Source organism: Hipposideros armiger, unplaced genomic scaffold (assembly GCF_001890085.2).
Source record: "Hipposideros armiger isolate ML-2016 unplaced genomic scaffold, ASM189008v1 scaffold_109, whole genome shotgun sequence".
Taxonomy (NCBI): Eukaryota; Metazoa; Chordata; class Mammalia; order Chiroptera; family Hipposideridae; genus Hipposideros; species Hipposideros armiger.
The window spans coordinates 917,270-942,276 of record NW_017731459.1 but is presented as its reverse complement, the minus strand read 5'-3'; the positions used below and the strand labels follow the sequence as shown (position 1 = coordinate 942,276).

General features: G+C 42.3%; 2 protein-coding genes across 5 annotated transcripts in view; one reads left to right on the top strand and one right to left on the bottom strand.

Annotated features, from left to right (window-relative positions):
- Positions 1–900: 900 nt before the first annotated feature.
- EPM2AIP1 (EPM2A interacting protein 1) lies at positions 901–8,554 on the bottom strand. 3 transcript variants are annotated; one of them, XM_019647174.1, is made up of 3 exons: positions 5,764–8,554; positions 2,658–2,727; positions 901–2,567 (listed from the first exon to the last, which is right to left on the bottom strand). In XM_019647174.1, the coding sequence occupies exon 1, from the start codon at positions 8,447–8,449 to the stop codon at positions 6,623–6,625; it is 1,827 nt and encodes a 608-aa protein (XP_019502719.1). In that variant the 5' UTR covers positions 8,450–8,554; the 3' UTR covers positions 901–2,567; positions 2,658–2,727; positions 5,764–6,622. The 3 variants fall into 3 exon arrangements, with proteins under 3 accessions (XP_019502719.1, XP_019502717.1, XP_019502718.1); XM_019647172.1 differs by having other exon boundaries at positions 2,658–8,554; XM_019647173.1 differs by having other exon boundaries at positions 901–2,727.
- A 130-nt stretch (positions 8,555–8,684) lies between these two features.
- The window catches only part of MLH1 (mutL homolog 1), a 32,127-nt gene continuing 15,804 nt past the window's right edge, over positions 8,685–25,007 (top strand). The window contains exons 1-11 of one of the 2 annotated variants that reach the window (XM_019647170.1): positions 8,685–9,019; positions 10,794–10,884; positions 11,921–12,019; positions 13,170–13,243; positions 14,731–14,803; positions 15,937–16,028; positions 16,825–16,867; positions 17,007–17,095; positions 19,136–19,248; positions 21,935–22,028; positions 22,921–23,074. In XM_019647170.1, coding sequence (XP_019502715.1) covers positions 8,904–9,019; positions 10,794–10,884; positions 11,921–12,019; positions 13,170–13,243; positions 14,731–14,803; positions 15,937–16,028; positions 16,825–16,867; positions 17,007–17,095; positions 19,136–19,248; positions 21,935–22,028; positions 22,921–23,074 — 1,038 coding nt within the window. In that variant the 5' untranslated portion in view covers positions 8,685–8,903. The remainder of the gene's footprint in view (positions 9,020–10,793; positions 10,885–11,920; positions 12,020–13,169; positions 13,244–14,730; positions 14,804–15,936; positions 16,029–16,824; positions 16,868–17,006; positions 17,096–19,135; positions 19,249–21,934; positions 22,029–22,920; positions 23,075–25,007) is intronic. The other variant, XM_019647171.1, reaches the window with a different exon arrangement.

The following is a 25,007-nucleotide window of genomic DNA, read 5'->3' as shown; positions in this document are numbered from 1 at the left end:
GCGACGTCCTCCACAACTAGACTGAAGAACAAAAGACAGCAACGTGTCTGTTCCCCTTTCTCCGATTCCCCAATAAAATTTAAAAAAAAGAAAAAGAAAAAAGAAAAATCGTCAATTGCCTAATGTGGCACTTGTCCATTCCTTTCCATTTTTTCAGACCCTCTAGAAACAGGTAATATGCGTACTATTTAAACTATTTGAGAATACATATTTAAGTATGAAAATTTTATAATTTTGAGTAAATATCTAACAGAATGACAGATCCCATCTCAGCCACTGCTAGGCAGAACCAAAAGGCAAGACGGTGAGAACTCTGGGGCCTTCCACCTGGCAAACAGGGGGTTCCGGAATGGAAACATAGGGACAAACTGGTAATGACAGCAATGGCAGAGTGGGAAAGGCACTGGAACGGGGTCAGGAAATAGCTTTTGTTCTGGTTCCGCTGCGTGATTCAGCATAGCCCTAGCTAGTGTTATGGCTTATGTTAAAATTGTCTGTGTAGCTTACCACCTCTTTACCGATAGGGTCAAATCATTTACCTTGATTTCCCAATGTATAAGCAGTGTCTAGTGGAGCAGTGAGGGGAACAGGCAAAGGGCTCGAGGATACGATGTAAGATGGTGCAGGAAGAAAACGGTGTGTGCAAGGGTACATGTGGGTGCAGGTCCTGCAGGACCGTGTAGACCATGATAAAAGGCCTTGGATTTTATTCTGATTGGAAACTAAGCCATTGGAGGAATTTGAGCAGAGGAGTGGCATGGTCTGATTTATACTAAAAAAAATAAATAAATAAGGACCATTTTGGTTGCTGTGTGAATATGATGTGGAAAGTATGGGAGCAGGGTATACACCCGAGGATACCAACAGAAATAGGTGCGTATGTTCACTGAAAGACAGATACAAAAATGTCCATAACAACTTTATTCATAACCACAACTGGAAACAATCAAAATTTCTACCAATACTAGAATGGATTCATAAATTGTGATAAAGTCATACAAAGGAATACTACACAGAAGTAAAAAATGAACTGCTGCTACATGCAACACAGTGTTGAACAAAAGACACAAGAGTCCATATAATTATTACATTAGGTTTTAAAACAGACAAAAGTAATCCATGGTGATCAAGTTCAGAATAGTGATTAACTGTGTGGGAGGGACACAGGGTACCTACTGGGATGCTAGATGCTCAGTATCTTGATCTGGGTGATGGGTTCAAGGGTATACACATAAATCCAGAGATATACACTTAATATTTGAACATTTTATTGAATATAAGTTTTATCTCAATAAAAAAGAAATATTTTGAAAGAAATTCTCTAAATTGAGAGCCATAACCATGTGTTAATCAGTGGTTTTGTCTTCAGAGTGTTTCTGGTTTTCCTCTGAGGCATGTGGAAGGATTACGCCCCTTAGACTTCAGTGTGGCCATGCGAGTGACTTTAGCCAATGAAAGGGCTTTAAGAGCCTGTGAGTGATGTGCCACACTCTTCATTTCCCAAAATGAGCAGCCTCACCCTATATGGTACCCCCTTGGTCAGCCTGAGTCCCAGAATGAGGACAACTCAGAGCAGGGATCAGTTAATGTTTTCTGTAAAGGGTCACACGGTAAATATTTTAGACTTTGTGGGCCATATACTGTGTCACAACTACTCAAGTCTGTGATTATAGAGAAAAGCAGTCAGACAATACACAAGTAAATGGGCAAGGCTGTCTTCCATTAAAACTTTATTTACAGAAACAAGCAGATTTGCCTGACTGACCCCTGACCTACAGCAAAGTCCCTGCCCAAGGGAGAGAAAAGTTGTGTGAGACATTGAGATTTTGGGGTTATTACTGTATGGCAACCTAACCTATCCTGATACAGAAACTGATTCAGTTTTCAAAAAGCCTAAAATACTGAACATTGGCTTGGTTGGCAGGCATTCAGGACACTGCTATTGGAAGATGGAAGAAATAACTTACGGAGGGGCAATTCAAGTTACAGATGGGTGAGAACTGTCCCTTGAGAGAAGCTGGAAAGCAGAAAATGTACCCTTTACTAAAAAAGAAAAAAATATTTTATGGTTGCCATGGGTTGTATTTGACAAAATGCACAGGAGAGAGATGAACTCAGAAAAGAATTCATCAATTTGCAACCAGAAATGCTAGAGAACAGAGTTCACGAATTCCATTACCCATTGAGTAGGATAAGGCTACTTCTCAATTACAAAAAGATAAACATGAGAAATGCTTTAATCCAGTTTGATTAAAATCCAGTGTTGCAGCAAGGATGGAATCACTGGATGACAATCACACCTGTTAAGATCTCTGAGTTAATGTGCTTCAGACTCAAATCCAACTAAGAGTATAATGCTGGTGAATCCCTTCAATTGGACAAAATGGCTCAGTGAGAGAGACTAAAGGCGTGGCTCTCCCATGAAGTCTGAAGGTTCCAGTTACCCAGAAATTAAGTTCAGAGAGGCTTGCAAACAAGAAACCAAAGAAATACAGCAAATCAAGGAAGTACGTGTTGACCAGATGTCACTTTTGGGTCCTCTTCCTTGGGAAGAAGATGAGGACAGTCTGCAGGTAGGAGAGCAAGTGAACTGAAAATTTAGTGACCAGAAGGGCTGACTGAGTCATTCCTTTTAACATTTTGTTAAATTTACTTACTTTTAAATCCCAGAAGATCAGAAACCATCTGTAAATAGTATGAGTATGCCATATTCTCCTACAGTTGATGCTGACAAGAGGAAAATGGATATTAACTCTTAAGCAGCACTATCTTTTTCTGATACTGAATGTAACTTTCTAATTAATTATTGTTTTAGTCCACTAAACAGTTGTTCTTATCTTTTTCATCCAAGTTCTTTTGGATGTCTGACTTTGGCAATTAAAAAATTAAGCCTTTATATCAAAGTGATAAAGACTTAATATTACATAGTGGATTTATGTGAGTATACCTGGGTTTGAATCTTGGCTTTACTACTTAGTACAAGCACTGAGCTCAATTCTGGGAACACAGTGAGATGCCTAGTCACAAAGAACTTAGTTTCATTCCTTAATTTGTAATATGTGGATAACAATTACCCAGCGAGCACTCTAAGGCAGGACCACTGTGAAGGGAAATAAGACTGTGAAAGGGCTTCAAAGAGTATAAAACACTACACAAACATTTATTCATCCAAACATTTATTGAAATGCCAGGCATCGTGCTAAGCACTAGAGATAGAACAGTGAGCAAGGCATAATAATATGGTCCCTGCCCTCACAAAGCTTACAGTCTAGCAGTGATTAATGAGAAGTAACATTAAAGTGTGTTAAGTGTATGGTTGGGCAAGAACAGGGTATTTAGGGAGTGTGTGGTAGGGGCGCCTAGTCTAGAGGGCATCAGTGAAGGCTTCCCAGAGGAAGTGGTATATAAAGTGAGACCCGAAAGATGAATAGAAATTGTGTGTTATCCTAAGAATATAGTGATAGCAGTGGAGTGACATGACCAGATATGTCTTTTGGAACAATCTGGCTGTAGGGTGGAAAGGGAACAAAATCAGAGAAAGAGAAACTAATCAGGAGGTTGTTGCTATCACTTAGGTAGGTTGATGGCCTGAATAAGAATAGTAGCACTGGGGAGTTGAGAAAAATTTAGACAGTAGACTTAACAGAAAGGATTTTGTGAGTAGATGTGATGGATGAAGAGGGAGAAGTCATGGATAAGTCAGTTTTTGGCTTGGGCAAGGGCAAGTGAATGGTTGGTAGTGGTATTGCCATTTACTAAAAGAGGGAAGATGAGAGGAGAAGCAGGTTTGAGGGCAACACCAACGACATGCTGTGGTGCCTGAGACAGCAAAGATAGCAATTAGATATATGAATTAGCATAGGTATAGAAAGGAGATACGAATTTGGGAGTCATTTGCATACAGGTGGTAACTGAAGCCATGGCAGATGAAAAGCTAAGAGATGATGTGAAGAAGATAGTCTCAAAAGTTTAAAAATCCCCAAAACACAGATATTTAAGGGAAAGAGGTACCTGCAAAGAAGACTAAGCAAGCATACATGGAGATGTTATCTCCCTGAAGCCAAAGCAAACAAGTATTTCAAGGAAAGTGGTCAGTGGTATCACAGGGTAAAAATATTGACAAGGACTTTGTGAGCCGGGGAGAGCAGTTTGAGTGGTAATACAGGAGACTGCAAATACATACACATCTTTCAAGAAAACCAGTAGGAATGGGAGATACAGGGAGATAAAGAGCTTTTTAAAAATAGTACTTATTTTAACTATATTCACTGATACAACAGGACCAGTAACAACTATTTTATAAAAAATATTTAAAAAACAAGACTCCCATGCAGTTACAGAATTACTTAATACAGAAAACAGTAAAATACACACTTTTTTCTTTTTTTACAAACAAGACTAGTTTATAGTAAATTCTCTATTATTCGAGATGAATTTAAAATCCTTGGCTTATATTCCCACCCCCAACCCCCTCCCTCAGTTAGTATATGATGCAAACTAATTTCATTATTACTTAAGCAAAATATATACTAGAACTTCACAATACTTCAATACTTGGAGGGAACAGGGGTTGGAAAGCAGAGCAGCTTTCAGGTCTGCAATTGTTCTTTCAACAAAGCACTTGCATGACAGAGAATACTCCAAACCACTGGGAAATTACCGGTAGTTTCATTTGGTTGGTTTTTCACTGTGTTTTTCCAAACATTTAAGCCTACTCCCTAATAACCAAAATCTCACCTTGACCGTTCTTGATAAGTATCTTAATATTTAACACTTGCTCTTCTGCCTTCAACTCATTACCCACAACAGAACAGAGCCTTTAACCTGGTTCAATATCAATTACTGACTTATAAATGCTACTGTGAGGTACCAGAACCTATCAAGACCTTTACTGCACCTTACCAGCCAAACTTAGAATGTTGGAATTAGTCTCCCTCTATCAAGCATTGTCAGTTTGCCCAACCTGAACTTCTAATTTTGTTTCTACCGGTAATTTTCTTTGTCCCTCAAAATAAAATAATACACACTGGGGGTCTACTGGCACTTTGAGAGGGATAATTCCTCATTGTGCCAGGCTGTCCTATGCACTTAAATGCCAGCAGAACCCCCCCTCCCCCGCCCCAGTAAATGTGACAACCAAAGTCCCCTGTTTCCTAACAGCCTCTGGAAAAAGGGGTTACTGCCTCTGGTTGAGAACCACTAACACAATTTTTGTGCTTGGGCTCTCATGACATCTATTTTCATTGCTCAGGTATCAGCTCCTTCTAAATTCTTGGTTGTATCCTGGTTCCTTGAATTTGCTGGATTACTGACCACAGAATAACGTGTTACAATAGTTAAGACAGGACTCTAGCACAAGTTTTCAGATTGTACTTAAGAGGATCTAAAGTTGGGTCCTGTTTTTAAATCATTTTGCGTATTTGGCTTTACTGTAAGATTCCCTTTTCATGGTTAACGTTAAGTTTGAAAATTACTGTTTTAGCACAAAGCAGATGATGGTTCACAAGAAATATGAAATTGCTACAACCTGTGAATAAAGCTCCTTCTAGAGTGTTAAATATTTCTACCTGTGCAGTCTTAAATACAGAATGGGGAGGGGGCGGGGGACACAGTTTCAAATTCTATAATAAATTCATTTCCAGCAGCTAACAAAATCTGATAATATATCACTATAAAATAAAAGGTTCCCTTTGAGCAGGGTTTCTTTATAAAGCAAGTTATACACCCACGCACATAGGACAAATAAGCTAAAATATCTCACACCTCCTGATCCTTGTGTGGAAAAATCTTTTTTCCTCATCCTCATCGACAAGGCCAAACTTCTGTCTACAATAGAAAAAAGAATTACTAATGGGCAATCATTAAGAGTCTATACTTACCATAGTCCTTTAATAGGCAAGCTGGTAAAACAGCACCCAATTGTGAAAAATTCGGGGCAAACCAATATTTGGTTACTCTGATCTCCAAATTGCAGGAAGTTTTCTAACCAGCAATTTAAAAATAATCTTGCTTCTAAAATTTTATTTGATTACTTCCTCTATTAGTAATAATCATTATCGCTGGGGTGGGGAAGGAGGAGGCGAGAGGGAGGCAATCTTAATCTTTACCTCAGACTCAGAAATGTTGAAAAAAAAAAGTTTTAAAACACTTTGATAGCTTGACAAAATACTTCCACTGAATGTACGCTCTTCCTTTTCAGAAACTCTTGAATTGCTATGAGAGTTTCTGCAAATTGGCTTAAGCATACATTTAAGAAGTTGATACAATAATTTCAGACTCTGTGCATCAGAATTTTAACACTTTGTTAAAATAAAAGCAAAAATTTCTTCGAAATACTTCTAATTCAACTCAGATTATCAGCACTAAACCTCTTTAAAAACAATTATACCATAAAATCAAAAGACAATGACTTTGTCATTAAGTTCTAAAACAGGTGTTCGCATGTTTCAGTTGCATGCTGTCTCTTGAGTTGGAAAAAAAAAACAGTCAGAAGAATTTGAATCTTGATTAATTGGGATGAACGAACTTGGTGCTTTCCCATGATCCAAATTAGTAAACTTGAAAAATCAGACATGTTTGCTTTTAGAAGTGGATTCCTGTCTCAATGCTGTACTACAAAGGCTTATGGATTCAATTGGTTTCTTCCTCTCACAAGAGCATCCCAGTGTGGCTCTATTTCAGTTGTGGCAATCCTAAACAGCGCGTGGAGATGCTCATCTGTCAATGGCTGGCTCAAAATGTGTTGGTTTCGAGTCAAATATGAAAACGCCTTGTCGCAGATTTCGCTGCTATCAAACAAGGATGCCACTTTACAGGCAACCCCTTTGATAATCGGGTAAGATTCAGCAGGCAATCCAGCATAGAACTGTCCCAAGTCTTTGTTTCTGTATTCATTCCAGAGGTTAGTATTTGCCTGAAGTTTTGTGAGCTCCACCCTTACTGAAATAGGTGCATATTCAGGTTTAAAGTTAAATGGATTTGCAAAAAGTTCTAAGTCCTTTTTAATGAACTTGAGGTCCTTGAAATGTCTCTCAAATTCTTTTTGTAGGCGACAGATCACCACTTGATATCGATCAGGATCGAGTATTTTTTCATCTTCTTTAACATGCTGTTTAAGCTCATCAACAACTTCTCTGAGGGCAGCAAAGTGTGTTAGATTTTTTTCCTCAATATGTCTCTGAAGTAAATTCAGCTTAACTTCAAAGGTACAAATATGGTCGAAGGCAGCAGCCGCAAAGACTTTATTGATTCGCAACAGTTCACTGAGATCTCGAAGGTGGTTCATAATATCCACCAAGAAGCCAAAGTCACAAAGCCATTGTTTGTCTGTGAAATGGACGGTTGTTGCCCCTACTGAAACCAAGAACGCTTCTATCTCTTTCCTTAGGGCAAATATTACTTTTAAAGTTTTCCCTTTTCTAAGCCAGTTGTTCAGACATCGTCCATTAACCCTTTCGCCGTGCTCCGATTCGGATTCAGTGAGTAAAGCCTGAAATTCAGGTCGCCTAACGCCTCTTGTCTTAATCAAAACTATCCACTCGGACACGGTATTTATGACCTGATTAACATCGACATCGTATGAGCTCAACAGTTCCAAGTGAAGAAATCCCGAATAATGAATGACATTCCAACAGTTGGGGCTTACAGCCTTTTCTCTCATGTATGACACCAGTCCTGAGTTCTCACCAATCATCCTCAGAGTGTGGGTCGTGGTCAATCCGACCATTCGCTGCAAGCTAAGCCCTGCTGTTTGCAGGGCCTCAAGGATTGCCGCCATGAGGGCACCGACGCTGAAGTGATGAGTCAGGTTGACTATGGTCAGAAGCTCTTCTTGCACCTCCAAGTCCTGGTCCACACCGCGGACAAAAACCAGGAGGTAGTTCTCATAGGCGACAAAAGCCTGGTCATCCAAGGCAAGGGAATAGGCTTTAAAGTCCTTGGCTCGGTTAAAAAGCTGACTGCGTAGGTTCTCGTTAATGTTCAGGACCCTCTGCCGGACGATGTCTGGAGATAAATCAATGCCACCGATGGCGCTTACATGATCCGGCAGCACATCTCTCAGCATCACCTCCATGCACTGGTATACAAAGTCCCCGTCACCCCAGCCGCAACCCTTCAAGGCCAAGAGGCGGGCGAGCCCGAGGCCTGCACGAGCAGCTCTCTCCTCGGGAGTGAGCGGGGGGATCTCGGGCAAGTCGCCCTGACGCAGACGCTCCACCAGGGCCGCGCGCTCGCCCTCCTCCACATACCGCTCGTAGTAGTGGTGCTCGGCCTCGTAGTGGCGCCTGACGTCGCGTTCGCAGAGGGATACGACGAGGTGGCCACAGACCAGGCACAGGGCCCCTTCGCCCTCCGGAGGCTCTACCACCAAGAAACGCTGGGTCCACTCGGGCCGAAAACCCCGAGCCTCCTCGACTTCCATCTTGCTCCTCTTGGGTGTCATCCACATTCTACTGGAGGGCACAAGAGCGGGGCCAACCTCCGGGCGGCCGCAGGGAGCGGGGCGGAGCAAGAGCCAGCGCCAAGCACCTCCTCCGCTCTGCGCCAGATCACCCCAGCATCGGGACACCAACGTCCCGCTACCTCACCTCCGCTCCTATTGGCCGGAAGAGCGGACCAGTGATTTCTAGCGCACAGGCGCAGATCTTTCTACCAAGCGCGCTGAAGCTACTTTATGGAGGAACGAAGAAACCCAGGAACTCACGGACCCGAGAAACTTGACTGGCATTCGAGCTGCCCAATCGATAGCTCCCTAGCTCGGAAGCGGCGCTGCAGCTGGAAGGGGTGGGCGGGGCGGCGTAAACAGAGTTGAGGTTAAGACGTGAGCACGAAGCTCTGTTGTGATTGGCTGAAGGCACTTCCGCTGAGCATCTCGACGTGACCTGGACTCCTCTGGCGCCAAAATGTCGCTCGTAGCCGGCGTTATCCGGCGGCTGGACGAGACAGTGGTGAACCGCATCGCGGCAGGGGAAGTTATCCAGCGGCCGGCTAATGCCATCAAGGAGATGATTGAGAACTGGTACGGAGGGAGTCGAGCCAGGCGTCCTTAGAAGCTGCGAATTAACGGGCCGCTTCTCGGGAAGGCGCGAACACGCCTCCTTGCCCTGGATGGAGGCGTGTGCGGCGCATGCCCACAGCGTCGGAGGCCTCCGGGGCCGCTTTTTCTCTTCCCGGGTACCGCGGCGTGTTTTTAAACGCTGTCGCGAGACATCTAGTATTGGGGGCTCAAGTAGATGGATGGTACACAACAATGTTTTAATGGTGCCCTTAACTGAGGGAAATTCTATTGCAGAAGGTGCAAAATTTTAAATGTATAAAAATTTTCGGTGGAGAAAAAAAAAAATCTCCATCCTTCGGAGGGTACCTTATCAGTTTCATGCTTATTCCAGAAATCATGCACATTCAAGAGTACAAGCCATTTTGAGTTTTATTCTAAATAAGTTGTCGAGATTTTAGGACAGGCCGGTGTACTTGATCTGGGTTTAATTTTTGATTTTCCCATTGTCGAATTAGTGATCCCACTTAATGTAGTTCCTGCCCTTTACTTTGGGGGGAGGGCACTTCGACGGTACCTGATTTTATGGGTGATTGTATGGATTCTGAAGTTTAGAACTGTCACAAAATGTGGAGGGAAGAGGTTAAAAACGTGGAAAGGTGGGTGTAAACTGTAAACCTCAAGAAAAAGAAATGTTCATAACGTATCTAAAGGTATGTCACATCCTTTGTGTTAAAATCAACTGATGCTAATAAGAATCATACATTAAAAGGAAAAAAAAAACCCCCACCGAAGAATGGTAGGTTTGTAAAGAGATATTTGTGAAAACGTAAACCATTCAGGGTAATGGGACTGAAAGAACAGGGATCAGACAAGACAACCCGGGGAAAGGAAGAGAATTAGGAGATCGGCAAAAGGAGGAGCTGGGAACCGTTTCTCCTTTGACTTCACTCACTATGAGGCTGGCTTTTGTTTGTGCAACGTTAAAATTAACTGACAGAACACTTTGGGCCTATTATTGTACTGTGCCGGGTATACTGTACAACAAAACTAAACACTAGCTCAGGGGCTTTTAATTAATTTCTATTAAGCAGAGACTTTGGAATCCATTTATGCTCTTTTTAATATGTAAGTCAAGATGGCTAATACAACTTCAATTCCTGAGCAAGTCTTAAATATTTAAGTAAGTTATTGTCTTTTTTCTGAGTAAAGAATTTTCTGTGTAAGGAGTTGATAACTCCTCTTTGTCATGCAGCACCAGGCTGAATTTGTTTTCTCTAGTAGGTGCTCACTCTATGCTCAGAAGCTACTCTTTGAAAGTACAAAAGATTTACTGGCTTCTTAAAAAACTTTCTGCATTGTTATTTTTTTCTGTTGCTCAACGTAAATATATTTTTTTAAAGGAAAGGGAATAGTAGAGAAAAACATTTGGAATTTTTTTTTAAATGACATTTTATTAGGGTCATTTAGGAACCTGAATGAGTTCAAATAAAATTCCAAGTAACAGATGGTAGAATTAGTAGAGAAGAGGGTAAGAAAAAGACATGTACTATATAAGGACTGCTTCTAACTTCACTTTCTCTTCTAGAGGAAATGATGGTTACCCCCCTTTGCCATTCTCTTCCCTCTCTCTCACACAGTATGTGAGCTGATAGAGCCTGTAAGACAAAGGAAAAACATATTAATTAGACAGTCTTATATTTATCTGGAATGTATTCTTTTTCCTTGACTCATGTTAAAATATATGCATTAGAGTAGTTGCAGACAGATAAGTTTTTTTTTCTGTTTGACTTGCTAGTTTAGATGCAAAATCCACAAGTATTCAAGTGGTTGTTAAAGAAGGAGGCCTGAAGTTGATTCAGATCCAAGACAATGGCACTGGGATCAGGGTAAGTAAAACCTCAGAGGAGCAGGACGTTTCTGTGCTTCTCGTGATACATAAGCAGGAGGTGGCAGAACCTTTCCCTGTTCTGGAAACTGGGCTTTTGTGGATGGGATTGTTTGACTGGAAAATTCAGCACTAACTATAAATATTTATTGAGTACCCATTCTGTGCTGGGCATTGTTCAGGGGAATAAGGAGGTCAAGGGGTGAGTCAGGAGGCCGTTTAAGGGGTGAATGTTCTGGACAGAGAGCAATGTATGCAAAAACCATGAACTGGAAGCCTGCCTGACATGTTTAAGGACCAGCAAGGGGGCCAGCGTGTCTAGATCACGGTAAGGGATGGAAGAGGAACAGGAAATGAGATCTGATCGTGTAGGACATTGTGGGCTGTTGTAAAATCTTTGGCTTTTACTCTGAATAAGGTGGGATACTATTAGAGGGTTTTGAACAACGAGGTGACATGGTTTGGCAAGTTTTGTAAGAACTCTTGTCTACAATGCGGAAAATAGGCTGTTGCAGAACAAGTCAGCAGCAGTGAGGAAGCACCTGGAGCAGTCCAGGAGATGGGTGATGGTACCTTGGACCAGTTTGGGCAAGATGTAAGAAGTAGTGAGATTCTGGGTTAATTATGGGTTACTCCACGGTCAGAGGAGATGAGACAGAACTAGCAAATGAGACTGAGAAATGAGACAAGTGAGAGAAGGAGCACCAGGTCAATGTGGCAGCCTGGATGCCAGGTGAGGAAGTTACTGCTAATTTAAAACCTCTTCTAAGAGTTTTCTTCTTGGATTCAATCAAGAAAAGGTACATTCAAAAAGATTTGGGGGCCGGCTGAGTGGCTCAGTTGGTTAAGAGCTCACTCAAGAGTGTGAGCTCTGAGCAACAGGGTCACCAGTTTGATTCCCACCCGAGCTGAGCTGCCACTGAGTTGCCAACAGGTGGCAGGATGGCTCAGCTAAAAAAAAGCACCAAGAAACAAAAACAAAAAGATTCGCAAAAATGAGTCACATAATTATGTACTTATTTTTTGGTATCTTGTAGAAAGAAGATCTGGATATTGTGTGTGAGAGGTTCACTACAAGTAAACTACAGTCCTTTGAGGATTTATCTAATATTTCTACCTATGGCTTTCGGGGTGAGGTAAGCTAAGGATGAAATAAATGTGTAAACCATTCTTCTGGGATGGCACTTCTGCCATTTGTCAGCATGTTTCTCAACAGATAAATAAGATATACTTTTTGCTTGTTAAATATATGTAAATCTAAACAAACTTAAATTTAATTTGCCAAAACTGAGAATTGTTCATAAATACTTAATACACCATAAACTACAGCTATAGAGACCCCGAGATATTATTGTCTATTGATGGAAGAATGCAACACCACCTACAAAGTTTTTTTGTCCAAAAATCAAATGTGAATCTGATCAATACTTAAGATCTAAGTAACAATATACAGAAAACATTGGGGCAAAGGGAGCATGGTAAGTGATACTGAGAGTGGGAAACTACATGATAAAAGACTTGTTTCCTTCAACAAATAAACTGCAAGGAGAAAAGGCAGAGAAGGGAGCAAGAACCTGTAGATTAAAAGAGATTTAAGAATTACATAAACCAGGGAAATCTAGCAACAACCTGGTGACGTCTTAGCCTGAGCCATGTTCATTGTTAATGCACTGAACCAGCCAGGGGCTATGTTCACTGTCTTCTAAGATGCTATCACGCAGATGCCAGCACAGTACCTGATGAAAGGCAATGCAGATTCCAAAGGGCTAGGAAACCAATCTTGATTATAAGGGAAAAAATGGTCATGGAGTTTTTCTTTAATTTGTTATGTCTTAATTGCATAATTTTAAATTTACATTTCTAATCATGTAATTACAGAAAACAGTTTTGACCAAAAGTATACAACATTATCTATTTGGAGTGATTCTATTATTCATTTCCGAAGGCAAGTTTTAAAAATTGTTGGAAGACAAATCATTAAGAATATTAAACATGCCTGTACTCTACACCTGAACTCAATTGCTGTTAACACATTAATGCTTTGGTGTGTTTCCTTTTGGACTTTTTAATATATTTTCCCCCATGTTCTAGTGATTATGCTACAGATTCAATTTGATATTCGTTTTCTTTTTATAACATATCAAAGTGAGTGAGCAAAGTGCTTGTTGTTGTCATTTGTTAATACAGAATGGAAGAGGCAGTTTAGATAAGCGTCCCCTTACTGATATGATACGGGGTGACCCCACGGTGTGTTTTTCTTTCATTCCGTCTCCTTTTCTCCCTTAGGCTTTGGCCAGCATCAGCCATGTGGCTCATGTTACTATTACAACCAAAACAGCTGATGGAAAGTGCGCCTACAGGTAAAGCGCTGTCTTTTATTCATATGTATTCATCCAGAAATGTGCTTTTTGCCTACATCTCAAAGTAATCCTGTCTAAACACCAGTGGTATCCTTTTTGGCCAAGCCCTTGGGTAAGTTTTCTTTCCTCTCTTTGGATTAACTGATAATCCACAGGATGATTATTAGGTGATACTCTTCATGGAGTATTAAAGGGCAAGATGTGACATATTGCAAGTGCACAGCAAGGTGTCTGTTACACAGAGGCATCCTATGTCAGTGGGAGTCGTGGACATTATCCCGCCCTTTGGCCTTTCCGTAGGATGTCCTTCTGGGCTGATTACAGGCCGCGGCTGGGATGCTGGAGGCTCACGGTTGCTTAGCTGGCCGGTGAGCCGCCAGCTTCCTCCCACATGTGCGCCTGTGCTGGTTTGCCTTCCCGTGGTGGCCACTGACTGTTGTGCTGGCACAGGTTTCAGAGGCTGATGAACAGCCTTGGAACAGAGCAAAAGCAGATTCAAGGAATCAAAATCCCATCTTTGTTTTTATAAGCACTGGCCATTCGCTAGTGGAAGACAAGTAGGAGTACCTAATTCATGCCCCCAAAAGAATTTTTTTTTATCACAGATTGTGAGTTAATGTAGAAAATCGCTTCAACAGGGGCAGTTCTGCCTGCTTCCCAGTTTTCTTCAACAGACAGATGTGTGAAGTAGTGGAAGATGTGCGTTTCAGAGTGCATAGCACTGACGCTAGAGGAGTTTGACTCTGATTATAGTTGCCCTGGGACCTAGATAGGCTGACCCCAGTTTCTTCACCCCTGGGATCACGTTATGCCCTTCCGTGGGACCTCTGGTGGCTCCCCTTCCGTGGCTGGATGAATCCAATCATTACCATAGCAACCAGCGCCCTCCCAACGTGCTCTCAGCCCACCTTTCAGCCTCTTCTCTTCACACATCCCCAATGGCCACGTATTCTAAAGCTTCTGTGCTTTTGCTTGTGTTTTTCTCTTCCTGGACAGTGTTCCCTGCTCTCTCCACCTGGAACTATTCCTCCCTCGAGCCCAGATGAACGGTCGCCTCTTCTGGGACACGTTCACCCTCCCTCACTCTCACGCCAGGCTGAATGTTTCCTTCTCTAGATCATTTAGCCCATTGTTCCTGCTCCTGCCTTTATTCTAAGCCTGATGTGTGGTAATCTCTCAATAAATGATCGCAGAATAACTGAAAAAACTTTACTGTCATCTTAAGCATTGGCAAAACTGTAGTTTGTAGCTCAGAACTCAGGAATTAAAAAGCAACATTTGCTAGAAGAACAGAGACTTTTTTTTTGGTATCCAATTAGAACGGTTATGGAAGTAGTAGGAAAACAAAGAGGAAAATGATAATTAAGACAGTATTGGACATGCATATATTTTAACCTATTATTGGTGCACGTTTCTTTTTTACCGTTTGGATAAGTATCTATCCTGTTTCTATTAGATATTAATAATGGCTTATATTTCTTGATTAGAGCAAATTACTCAGATGGAAAGCTGAAAGCCCCTCCTAAACCATGTGCAGGCAATCAGGGGACCCAGATCACGGTAAGAATGGTACATGGGAGGGTAAATTGTTAAAAAAGAGCTTTGTATAAATATTGAAGAAAGTTATCTCTGAACTTTCAAAATAATAGTAAAATAAATCTCTGCTAGTTAATACAAGTCCCAAGGTACCACCTTCTAAGCAAGATAAATGATTTTTGTGTTTTTTGTTGTTGTTGCATGACAGGCTGCCCAACCCCTCTTCTTTTTTTAAGAGGCCAGGAGATTCCTTTTTGGGGGTGGCAGAAATCAGTGGCAGGGTAGTTAGCATTGAAAGAACCTTAAGCTTGACTCTAGAAGACATGAGTTAGAATCCCAGCCTTGCCACTCAATGATTGAGTGTCCAGACGCAAGTTGTCTGATGTCCCTTAACCTCACTGTTCTCATCTATAAAATGGAATGCAGAATACGTGCCCACTCAAAGGGTGTTGGAGCAATGATTACATCATTATTCAGAAGAAAGTCCTTTACATTCCTTATTTCTGTGGTGCTACCTTTGGTCTCTTCCCATCCTGTGGGCCCATAAAGTACCCCGCTGTCATGTTATGCATCCCCGTCTCCACCTCCAGCCTTAGCTAGAGCACAGTCCCCAGAAACTAAGCCCAGGGCCTGTGAGGCGGGCAGGAGGCAGAAACGAACGTGTGCTCTGAAGGGCACGTACTGAAGAGGGACCCTGTACAGGGTGAACACAGCTGATTTCCAAGAACCCCAAATGATCTCAGGAATTTTGTAATTCTTCGTTTGAAAAATATGTTTGATTGCCCCGTGATGTTATAATTGTAAATTTATGTTTGCGCCACTAAGTCTTGTGCTGTGCTAGGCAACACTGTGCTTTATTTATTTGTCTTCATATTCCCAGTACAAGGTGCGGAGCCTGACACAGAGATAGCCCCCAGTACCTATTTGAGAAATCAGCGAACGAATGTGGGAGGCAGGAAAAACATCCTTTATTTCCTTTGTTAAGGCTGCCTTATCTCTCACTCCCCGACCCCAACCAGTGCTGAGAACCAGGCTGGTGATAAATATATAAAAATAGTTGGATTCTCTGCGTTAAGACCCAGCTTTAGGTGGACAGCTTGGGTCTTTATTTCCATATACTTCTGTGAATTTACAAGAAAACTGAATCTCTTGTTCAGGTGGAGGACCTTTTTTACAACATACCCACGAGGAGGAAAGCTTTAAAAAATCCAAGTGAAGAGTATGGGAAGATTTTGGAAGTTGTTGGCAGGTATAGTCCAAAATCGTGGGTCTCTGAGATAGTTTGCCAAAGGAATGTGTACTGTGCCTATGAACTGACAGTGGCTGCTGAGCTACCTGGAATACAGCAGTGCTGGCCTACAGATTGTATGTGGTCAGGGTTTAGTCACTAATTCTGGGTTTTCTCTCATGTCCCCAGGAGAGAGCAGTTGGTCTCTGTATCAGTGAGGGTTCTTTGATAACAAGCAAAACAAATTGACTCTAGCTAACTTGAGCCCAAAATAAATTTACTGAAAGGCTAGGGTGACTCACCAAAGGGAAAAAATCATGGACAGTTGCTTCTTGGGGAGGATAAGAACCAGGGTGGCTTCAGAGATTTAATGTAGTGACCCTGCTCGAGGAAGAAACAGGGAGGAGGGCCTGTATTGAGGGTCTGAGAGAGATAAAAAGAGTGCAGGGATTGATACAGCAAGGTTCTCAAGATGTCCTTGAGGCAACCCAGACCTTTTGAGTTTGTGAAAATGAAACTAGGTGAGGAGGAAATTGTATTGAGATACTGAGTCTAGTCAGCAATTTATGGATGCAAAGTGGAACCCTGTTTTTGGTTTGATTCAGCCACATTTTAGCAGTGATATCTCCATGAAGTCTATGCTGGCTTATTTTCCTGTGGGTAAAATACGATAGATGAAGATATTTTTGTTTGTATGTATTTTTGTTTATATCACTTAACTCCACCAATTTGTTTAACTGAAAGGGGGCTCTGACATGTATTGTGCATTTGGCCACTCTTTGCTTACTGTTTTGTTTTGTCTTTTTCCCTTTGCCAGGTATTCAATCCACAATTCAGGCATTAGTTTCTCAGTTAAAAAGGTAAGTTACTGATTAATAGGGGTGGTTATGTAGTACAAAAGAAAAATAATTTTTTTATAGTTCTCCTGTGGAGATAAGGTTATGATGTTTCAATCACAACTATGAGGCAGTAAGTCATATCTTCTGTTCTATTTTTCAGCAAGGTGAGACAGTAGCTGATGTTAGAACACTGCCCAATGCCACAACCGTGGACAACATTCGCTCCATCTTTGGAAATGCTGTTAGCCGGTATGTTGAGAGCTTAGATTTAAAAAAATCTTCCGCACTTGCTCACACTATTTTAGATAAGATAGCACCTGCCTTAAGAGTTTGCTTTAATCAAATACGCAAGCTTGTTTTCATGCTTCCGATTCATTCAGAGTCATTATTTCGTGTCACTAATACTTCTTGGGTGCATGTTATCTCCTAGATGGTCTGGCTCTAAGTCACTGTGTTCTCTCTAGCTCTCTGTCTTCAAAATACTTATAGTGTAGTAGAATTCTTTCATCCTCCAATGCTCCCTCTTTCCCTTATATTTCCATTATCATCAGTTTAGGATTTCATTTATTATCATTAAGCATTTATTAATTGCCTCCCATATTCCAGGCAGTATGCCAGAAGTTAAGAATGTAAAGACAAATACAATATTTCCCGCCCTTAAAGACTTTCCTGTCTAGTGGCAAGCAGATTTGTGAGTGTCACCCAAACTCATTGTCAAGGGAAGCCTAAGAGGGGAAATTGCTTCCATTGTAGATTCTTTGTGGCACTCCCTTCTGTCACTTTGCACTACCACCAGAACCATCATGTCTATCACAGATTCCTAGCTAAATCTCAGGACTTTACAGAGCCCAAAATGCCAGTGTCATCATTTGAAGGGGAGAATACTCAGATCCTACTATATGTCGGGCAGGCACCAGGCGCTAGGGATCCACGGATGAAGGAGTCAGCTCCTGACTTCCCTTTTTCCAATAATCTTAAAAGCAGCAGCAGTAGTCCCAGAACCCAGTTTTCTGCTTTGAAGGACAGATTATTATTTGAGCAAAACCAAGTGTCTAACTAGGTCTAACAAGTGTCTAACAGTCTGCTTTTAATTACCCTCTCCTTACTAATTAAGTGTTACTGAATTAATTGTTTTAAATTGTGCTCCCAGAGCAAGGAGGGAGCTCTTTTATACAGAGAAACTTTTAAGAGTTTCTTGACTAAATTGTGAGACTCAGAATTAGTTGTTATGAAATTCCTAGGGACTGTAAGAGATTAGAAATCCCATAGAGCAGCAGTTCCCAAAGTGTGTGGCCAGAACACCGGCCTCTTGAGACATTTTGGAAAGAAAGGATTTGCTGGTTGATTGTGTGTGGCACATACTGCAAACTGTACCCCCTGCTCAAATACTCAGAGCACACATTACTGCATGAAAAGCTTCCACCATACATTCGGCAAATGCTTTCTGCGTACCTGCTGTTGGCTGGGTGCTGTGCTGTGTGCTAGAGATATGTAGTCCGGAATAAAGCAGAAATGATTCTTGCCCTCAGAGGACTCATAGTCTAGTTGGAAAAACACATGAAATAATCATGCCATTCATTAGTGATTGTGCTAGGTGCCACAAATTAAAAATACAAGGCACAATGGAAGAAACTTTTGTGGTTAGGGAGGGCTCAGTTAGAGAAGACCCTTTGCAGAAATAATCCCTGAGATATGAGGGGTTAGAAAGAGTTCATTAGCTGACAATAGAAGCTTTCACCGCCAAGGGACCAGCACTCAGGAAGGCCCTCAGGCAGAGATGGGTGTGGCTTGTATGAGAACCTCCTTTCACCTATTAAACTGATCTCCTCTTAAACACACACTGGGGAACACCACGCTGGAGTCTCATTGTGGTGTGATTCTTTACAGTAAGGGATTCAGCAGAGATGAGTTTTTTGGGAGCCTCATCTTTGGGATGTAGTTCCTAAGATACACAAAAGTTTCAGCAAAATAAGGTTTCAGAGCTTGGACTTGGCACTGTGTCCTAGCAATTAGAGCAGTGCTTGGCATATAGTTTAAGTGCTTGAAAACACTGACTGAGTGGGTAAGTGGATGGATGGATGGATGGACGGACAGATGGATGGATGATAGGTGGTTAGACAGGCAGATGAACTAATGGGTGGGCCCAGAGGACCTCAGCAAACCATCTCTGGGGTCCTCATTTGGCAATTAGTTTATGGGAGGGACTCTGATTTTTCCAACTCTGATTCTTTATAACATTTGAATTTTCCAGTATATTCAAAAGCCTCAAAATTTCTCTTTTCCACCCAGAGAATTGATAGAAGTTGGGTGTGAGGATAAAATGCTAGGCTTCAGAATGAATGGCTACATATCCAATGCAAACTACTCGGTGAAGAAGTGCGTCTTCTTACTGTTCATCAACCGTAAGTGAAAAGAACCAAATGGGGAAATCGATCTCCAGGGGATTCTATGGGACCATGAAAAATCCCTAATGTACGGGTTTGATTACACACAGGAGCACCTTGTGCCAAAATCTGGTTTGATTAGGAGGCATTTGTAATTTCTGGCCTAAGTCAGCTCAGCCCTCTGAGACGTGCTTATTGCTGGCTGACTGTTTTTGCTTTAAGAGGGGTCCCTGGAAAGAGCATGACAGTCCCCTGCAAGCCAGCATGTCTTGTCACCTGCTGGCATCAGAGCCTCTCCAAGCAGGCCCTACGCAGACCTTCATTCTCTCCTTAGATAGAGGTCCCCTGTTTGAAATTACACAGCAGGACACAGGGAAGGGGGTACTTTGGGTATAGGTATTGTTATTAAAGTAAAGAAATTGAATGCTAAGCCCTCTGAGTTTTCTTTTTAACGAATGAGAATTATTTATGATACAAAGAATAGTACTAAAAATCAGGGAGGAAATGAACTAAATAAATTCGGATTTTTCTCAGATTTCTTTCCAGTCTCTATCTCTAGACACTGCTGACATAGTGTTTACATGACTGCTGACTATTAAGCAGATACTATTGTGCGTTCTGCTTCATTTTACTTAATTGCATATTATATGGTTTTGAGAGACAGTGACATGGTAGCAACAAATAATCCCAAACATTGCCTGACTCAGTATTTCATTATCTATCCAGAAACAAGATGTGTCTCCCCATTTGCTCAGTCTTCTCATTTTTATCATAGAGATCCTTTACCTTTATTGTTTAAAGCAATTCATATATTTTATAATTTTTTATTTTGTTTATTTGCTGTTGGAAATGGTATAGTACCCCCCTTCCACTTATAGTGTTAACCAGATTTAAATGTCCCAAATTATGACTATTTTACAGCAGTTCAAAGCAATATGGAAACAGTGAGGAGAAAGCCAGTATCTTTTTTTTTTAAAGATTTTTATTGGGGGACTGGGGGATGGGAACAGCGCTGGGGAATTGAGGGAAGGGGAACAGACAGTTAGACAAATTGCTGTTTTGTTCTTCAGTCTAGTTGTGGAGGACGTTGCTTCACTGGCCCAAGTTGGCACCATCATTGCGCTCTTCCTGGGCGAGGCAAATCAGTCACCAGCTTCTGGACTGCCGCTCACAGCGACCACTGGCCGCTCACACTGGTTGCTGGCTACACACCGTAGCCCATGGCAACCCACGGCGACTCAGGCACTCACGGTATCCCAGCTCCAGGTTGAGCTGTTCAGCATCTTAGCTGTGGAGGGCAGTGTCACTGGCCCTCATATGTGGGATCCGAACCGGGGCTCTCTGGCGTCCCAAGCCAGCTCTTAACCAATGCGCCACTCGGCCAGCCCAAGAGCCAGTATCTTATAGACACACTCTGTTAAACTGATTTACATTAGCAGGGTATTTCCCCACTTCATTAGGAAGAACTTAATGCCGGATATAACAAAGCTTGCTTTAATCAAGGCTCAGAGAATGGTTTTCATTTGTTTTTTCCTAACCGTGAAGAATAACTGCTTTGTAAAACATGTGTTGGCTGCAGAACAGACAAGCATAGATCAGAAAGTGCCATCGGAGTAGCTCCTGTCCCTGCTTCTGGGGCAGCTGCTGTTCACCATATGGACTCTGCGTTAACATTAGCTAATCAGGTCCTGATGCCAAGTTCCCAGTAGCAAAGAGAGGTCAGCCTCTCAGGCATGTCATTCGGTTATCTAAACGCTGTGCAGACTCACTCAGGCAGCAGGGACAAAGAACACGCCTTTGGCATGATCAAGTTCAGAAATCTCAGCAGAGGGGCTCCAGCTGTCCCCTTGTCAGGTGCCCACACACCTGCTCCAGGCCTGTGTGGTCAGGACACGTGTTACAGAGTACAGTGACATTATCAAGGGGGCTGTTGATGTAGTGAGCACTCAGAGAATGATGGTTTCCTCACTGATAAAATCGCAGCCACTCTTCTCATTGGAAATAGAAAGATGTGACACACCTCGGCTCACCGGCACAGAACGCAGATCATCAGCAGGTCATCTGTGTGGAGAGAAAGGAGAACTGTTTCAGTCTTCTCTCTCCCAGCCTTTGCTGTTTTCCACTCCCTCAAACCTGCCGGATTTCCTAAATTACCTTCAACATACATGCAGATGTTTGTACTGCCTGAAACGCCTGGAAAATTTCTTACCCTTCATGACTCACTTTGGATACCCCACGGTTAGAAGTCCTGAGCAGACGTAGTTGGTCCCTCGTCTCGCCATTTAGCACACATCTCTCTAGTAATGCTTACCACTTGGAGTTGGAATTAGTTTATTCACCAGCATATTGTCTCCCAGCGCATGGCACATGTATGTATTTGCAGGATGAAGTCTGGGAGCTGATGCTGTTGTCATACTGCCCAGCAAGGGCAAAGATAGTCCACCTGGGCTGACGGCGGGGTGGGGGAAGGGAAGTGGGGAGGCAGAATTTACTGCCCTATCTTGTTTCTGCTACTTGAGCAAGAGGAGAGAGCCCTACACCCGTAGTAAGATGCTGCAGGTAAAGAGGACCCTTCCTGGGAGTCTGATGTGAATATCACTCCTCAGGAGGCATTCTTCCTGAGGTGATTCAGTGGCATGGTACGAGTGTTCACCTGTCGCCTCAGCCCTCAGGACAGTCTAACTGGTTACTTTTATTTTTTTAGATCGTCTGGTAGAGTCAACTTCCTTAAAAAAAGCCATTGAAATGGTGTATGCAGCCTATTTGCCCAAAAACACACACCCGTTCCTGTACCTCAGGTAATACTTACCAAACTCCTCACCCAAGACTCACAAGGAACGGAAATTTTATCCTGCTGTCCTTGAAAGAGATGGGCTTGCTAACAGCCTGATCAGTGAACCCCATACACCACTAGCAAAAAGATGTCCTGTCCCTTCTCACAGGGAAAGGGCACAGTGTTCCTTCATTTGCTCGCTCATGTAGCAGAATCTCACTGAGAGCCCCCTCGTGGTGAAATAGGTGAATCACATATCTTGCCCCTGAACCAGGAAGAAACTGCCGCAAACCTGGCAGAGAAACCCCTTCCTCCTCCAGGGTCCCTCCAGCGTCCTCTACTGACAAAGACTCACATTACAAAGCTTCGTTATCACAAAGCGAGCAAGGAAAGATGGAGGTGGAGCTGAGGCAGTAAGTTGATAGCAGAGCCTCTAAACTGACTTTTGTATTACATTTTATCGATAGAAAGTTTTCTCTCATGTATTCTTGTTTTGGTTCTCATATAATACTGAAAAATTAGTAGGGGACCAGTTCATGGGTACAGATGAGGAAACGGATGCGGAGACATTAAGTGACTTACTGCAGTCACATAAGAAATTGCACTAGTTCTGGAATGATAATAACAGCGGACATATCATAAATGTGCCAGTTACATGCAGAGTGCTTTCCATGAATTTAACCCCTACTTTACAAATGAGGAAACTGAGGCAAAGAAAGATGATGTAATTTACCCAAAACTACGAAGCTTTTTAAGTAGCAGCGTCAGCTCTTGAGCCCAGGTCACTCAGAGTTGACCTTGAAGTTTTGACCGCTGTGTCATTTTCGCATCCCCAAGTCTTGGCCACCATGTGCAGCCTGTGTGAATTTTTTCCCCATCGTCTACCATCTGAGGTAGTTCTCTTTTTTCCCGGCCAGTTTGGAAATCAGCCCCCAGAATGTGGACGTCAACGTGCACCCCACAAAGCATGAAGTTCACTTCCTGCACGAGGACAGCATCCTGGAGCGAGTGCAGCAGCACATAGAGAGCAGGCTCCTGGGCGCCAACTCCTCCAGGATGTACTTCACCCAGGTGAGGGTGCTGGCCCCAGCTCTTTCTCTGCTCCTGTGCCACCTTAAAATGAATCGTCAGACATGAGAGCCCAGATTTTTGCCTGTTGCTTTAGGTGCCTGTTGCTTTCGGGCTTTCCGTGTATTACGTTCTTTGACCACCATTTCCGTCTTTGAACCTAACTAACTGGGAAGGTGTTGTCATGTTACCCCTGGGCCTGGAGTCAGGCCTGACTGCCCCCCCCACCCCCCCAATCTCCATCTGGGACCTTTGACCGACTTCCTAGGAAACAATCTCTCTGAAACAATAGGGCACCTCTTCCATGCGCGCTTCTCTCTTGGAGATGTTCAGGAGGAGGCCCGTCCCATATACACTACACGGGGCAGAGTGGAGGGGCTGGACCCTGGGGAGGCCGTGTCAGAGGGCCTTCCTCTGTCTGCTGGAGCACTGCTGTGGGGGGCGGGGGCTAAACTTGGAGCTGTCCCTGCTGCTGTGGTGTCCTCAGAATACCTGCTCTCCCTGCCAACAGCAGGCCGCCCTGGCCCCTGACTTTCTGGCCTTGGAGTCACTTGCCTGCCCCCAACTTTTGTCTTGCACTCCCCTGCCCCAGGCCAGTACAGCCAAAGCCCTGGTTTGCAGTGAAACCATTTGATATGAAATCAGGAGCCCTGGGGATACCTGCAGTTTGTTCCAGCACTGTCCTTTTGGACAAGCTATTTCACGTGTCTGGACTTTAAAATTACTGGCTGCAAAGTAGTTAACTTCTGCTTCCTAAAACCCACCTGTGGGTATTGCACAGGCAAAATGAAGTAAATACATTGCAAGGGTTTTAAATTGTCCGCGAAGAAAGTTTCTTCCTTTTTGAGCAAAGTTGCTATCTTAAACTTTTTATAATTTAACTCTTTATTATTGAATATTTTTAAACACACATAAAAATAGATCACACAACAAATACCCACGTACCTTTAACAACCATCAACGTTTTGCTGTATTTGTTTTTTCTCTCCCTCTCCCACTTGGGGGTGAGGAAAGGAGTGTTTTAAAGCACATTCCAGGGATTTATTTTTTACTTAGTACTTTATTATGCATTAAAAAATATTTTTTTCTTACATAATCTAATGTCCTTTTATACCTAATAAAATTAATTGTAATAATATTTAATATCCGGTCCGTATCCAAATGTCCCAATTGTCCAAAAATGATCCTTTTATATCGTAGCTTTGTTCAAATCTGCATCCGATTAAGTTCTGCTCATTATGTGTGGTGGTTATGTCTTTTAAATCTCTTTGAAGTGTCTTTAAAACTAGAAGTTTTTGTGTTCTCACTGGCTTATTCTAAAGGTTTCCTGTAAAATACTATACATTTCAGATTGGATGATTGCTGCTTCTTGGTGTCATTTAACTTATTGTAATCCTCCATTTTTTCCATAAACTGGAAATTCGATCTAGATGCATGATTATATTTAAATTAAAAAAGTTTTTTGCGAGAATTCTTGATAGATGACGCCATGTATTTTCTATTGCATCCCAGTAGGAGGTGCATACTGACTTGTTATGTCATGTCGGTGACTCAGCTGGTCACAGCCTGATTCCTTCATTGTAATGTTCCCCGTTGATATTTAGCTTAATGGCTGCACCATCCATGGATGGCCATTACCTGAATCAGTCATTGCGTTAAGATTGCAAGATTATGATTTTCTGATTGTATCATTTTTTTCTGTGTTAGTTAATTCTTCTGTATAGTATAGGTTAACTTTTCCTCATTTGTTAGAGCTATTTATTTATGCTGAAAGACAGTTCGTGGTAGAAAGTAAGGATAAATGCTGAGTTCTATCTCTTTAATTATGAATTTGCGAAGGAATAAGTTGGCGTTCTGGCACTCTCCACTCCAGTGATGTTTGATGACTTTTCCTTTCTCTGTCTCTTCCTTGCTCTTTTTCTCTCCCCACCTTTTT

Excerpts from the sequence above, each read along its gene's own strand:
- EPM2AIP1 (XM_019647172.1), bottom strand. The coding sequence starts at position 8,449 with ATGTGGATGACACCCAAGAGGAGCAAGATGGAAGTCGAGGAGGCTCGG.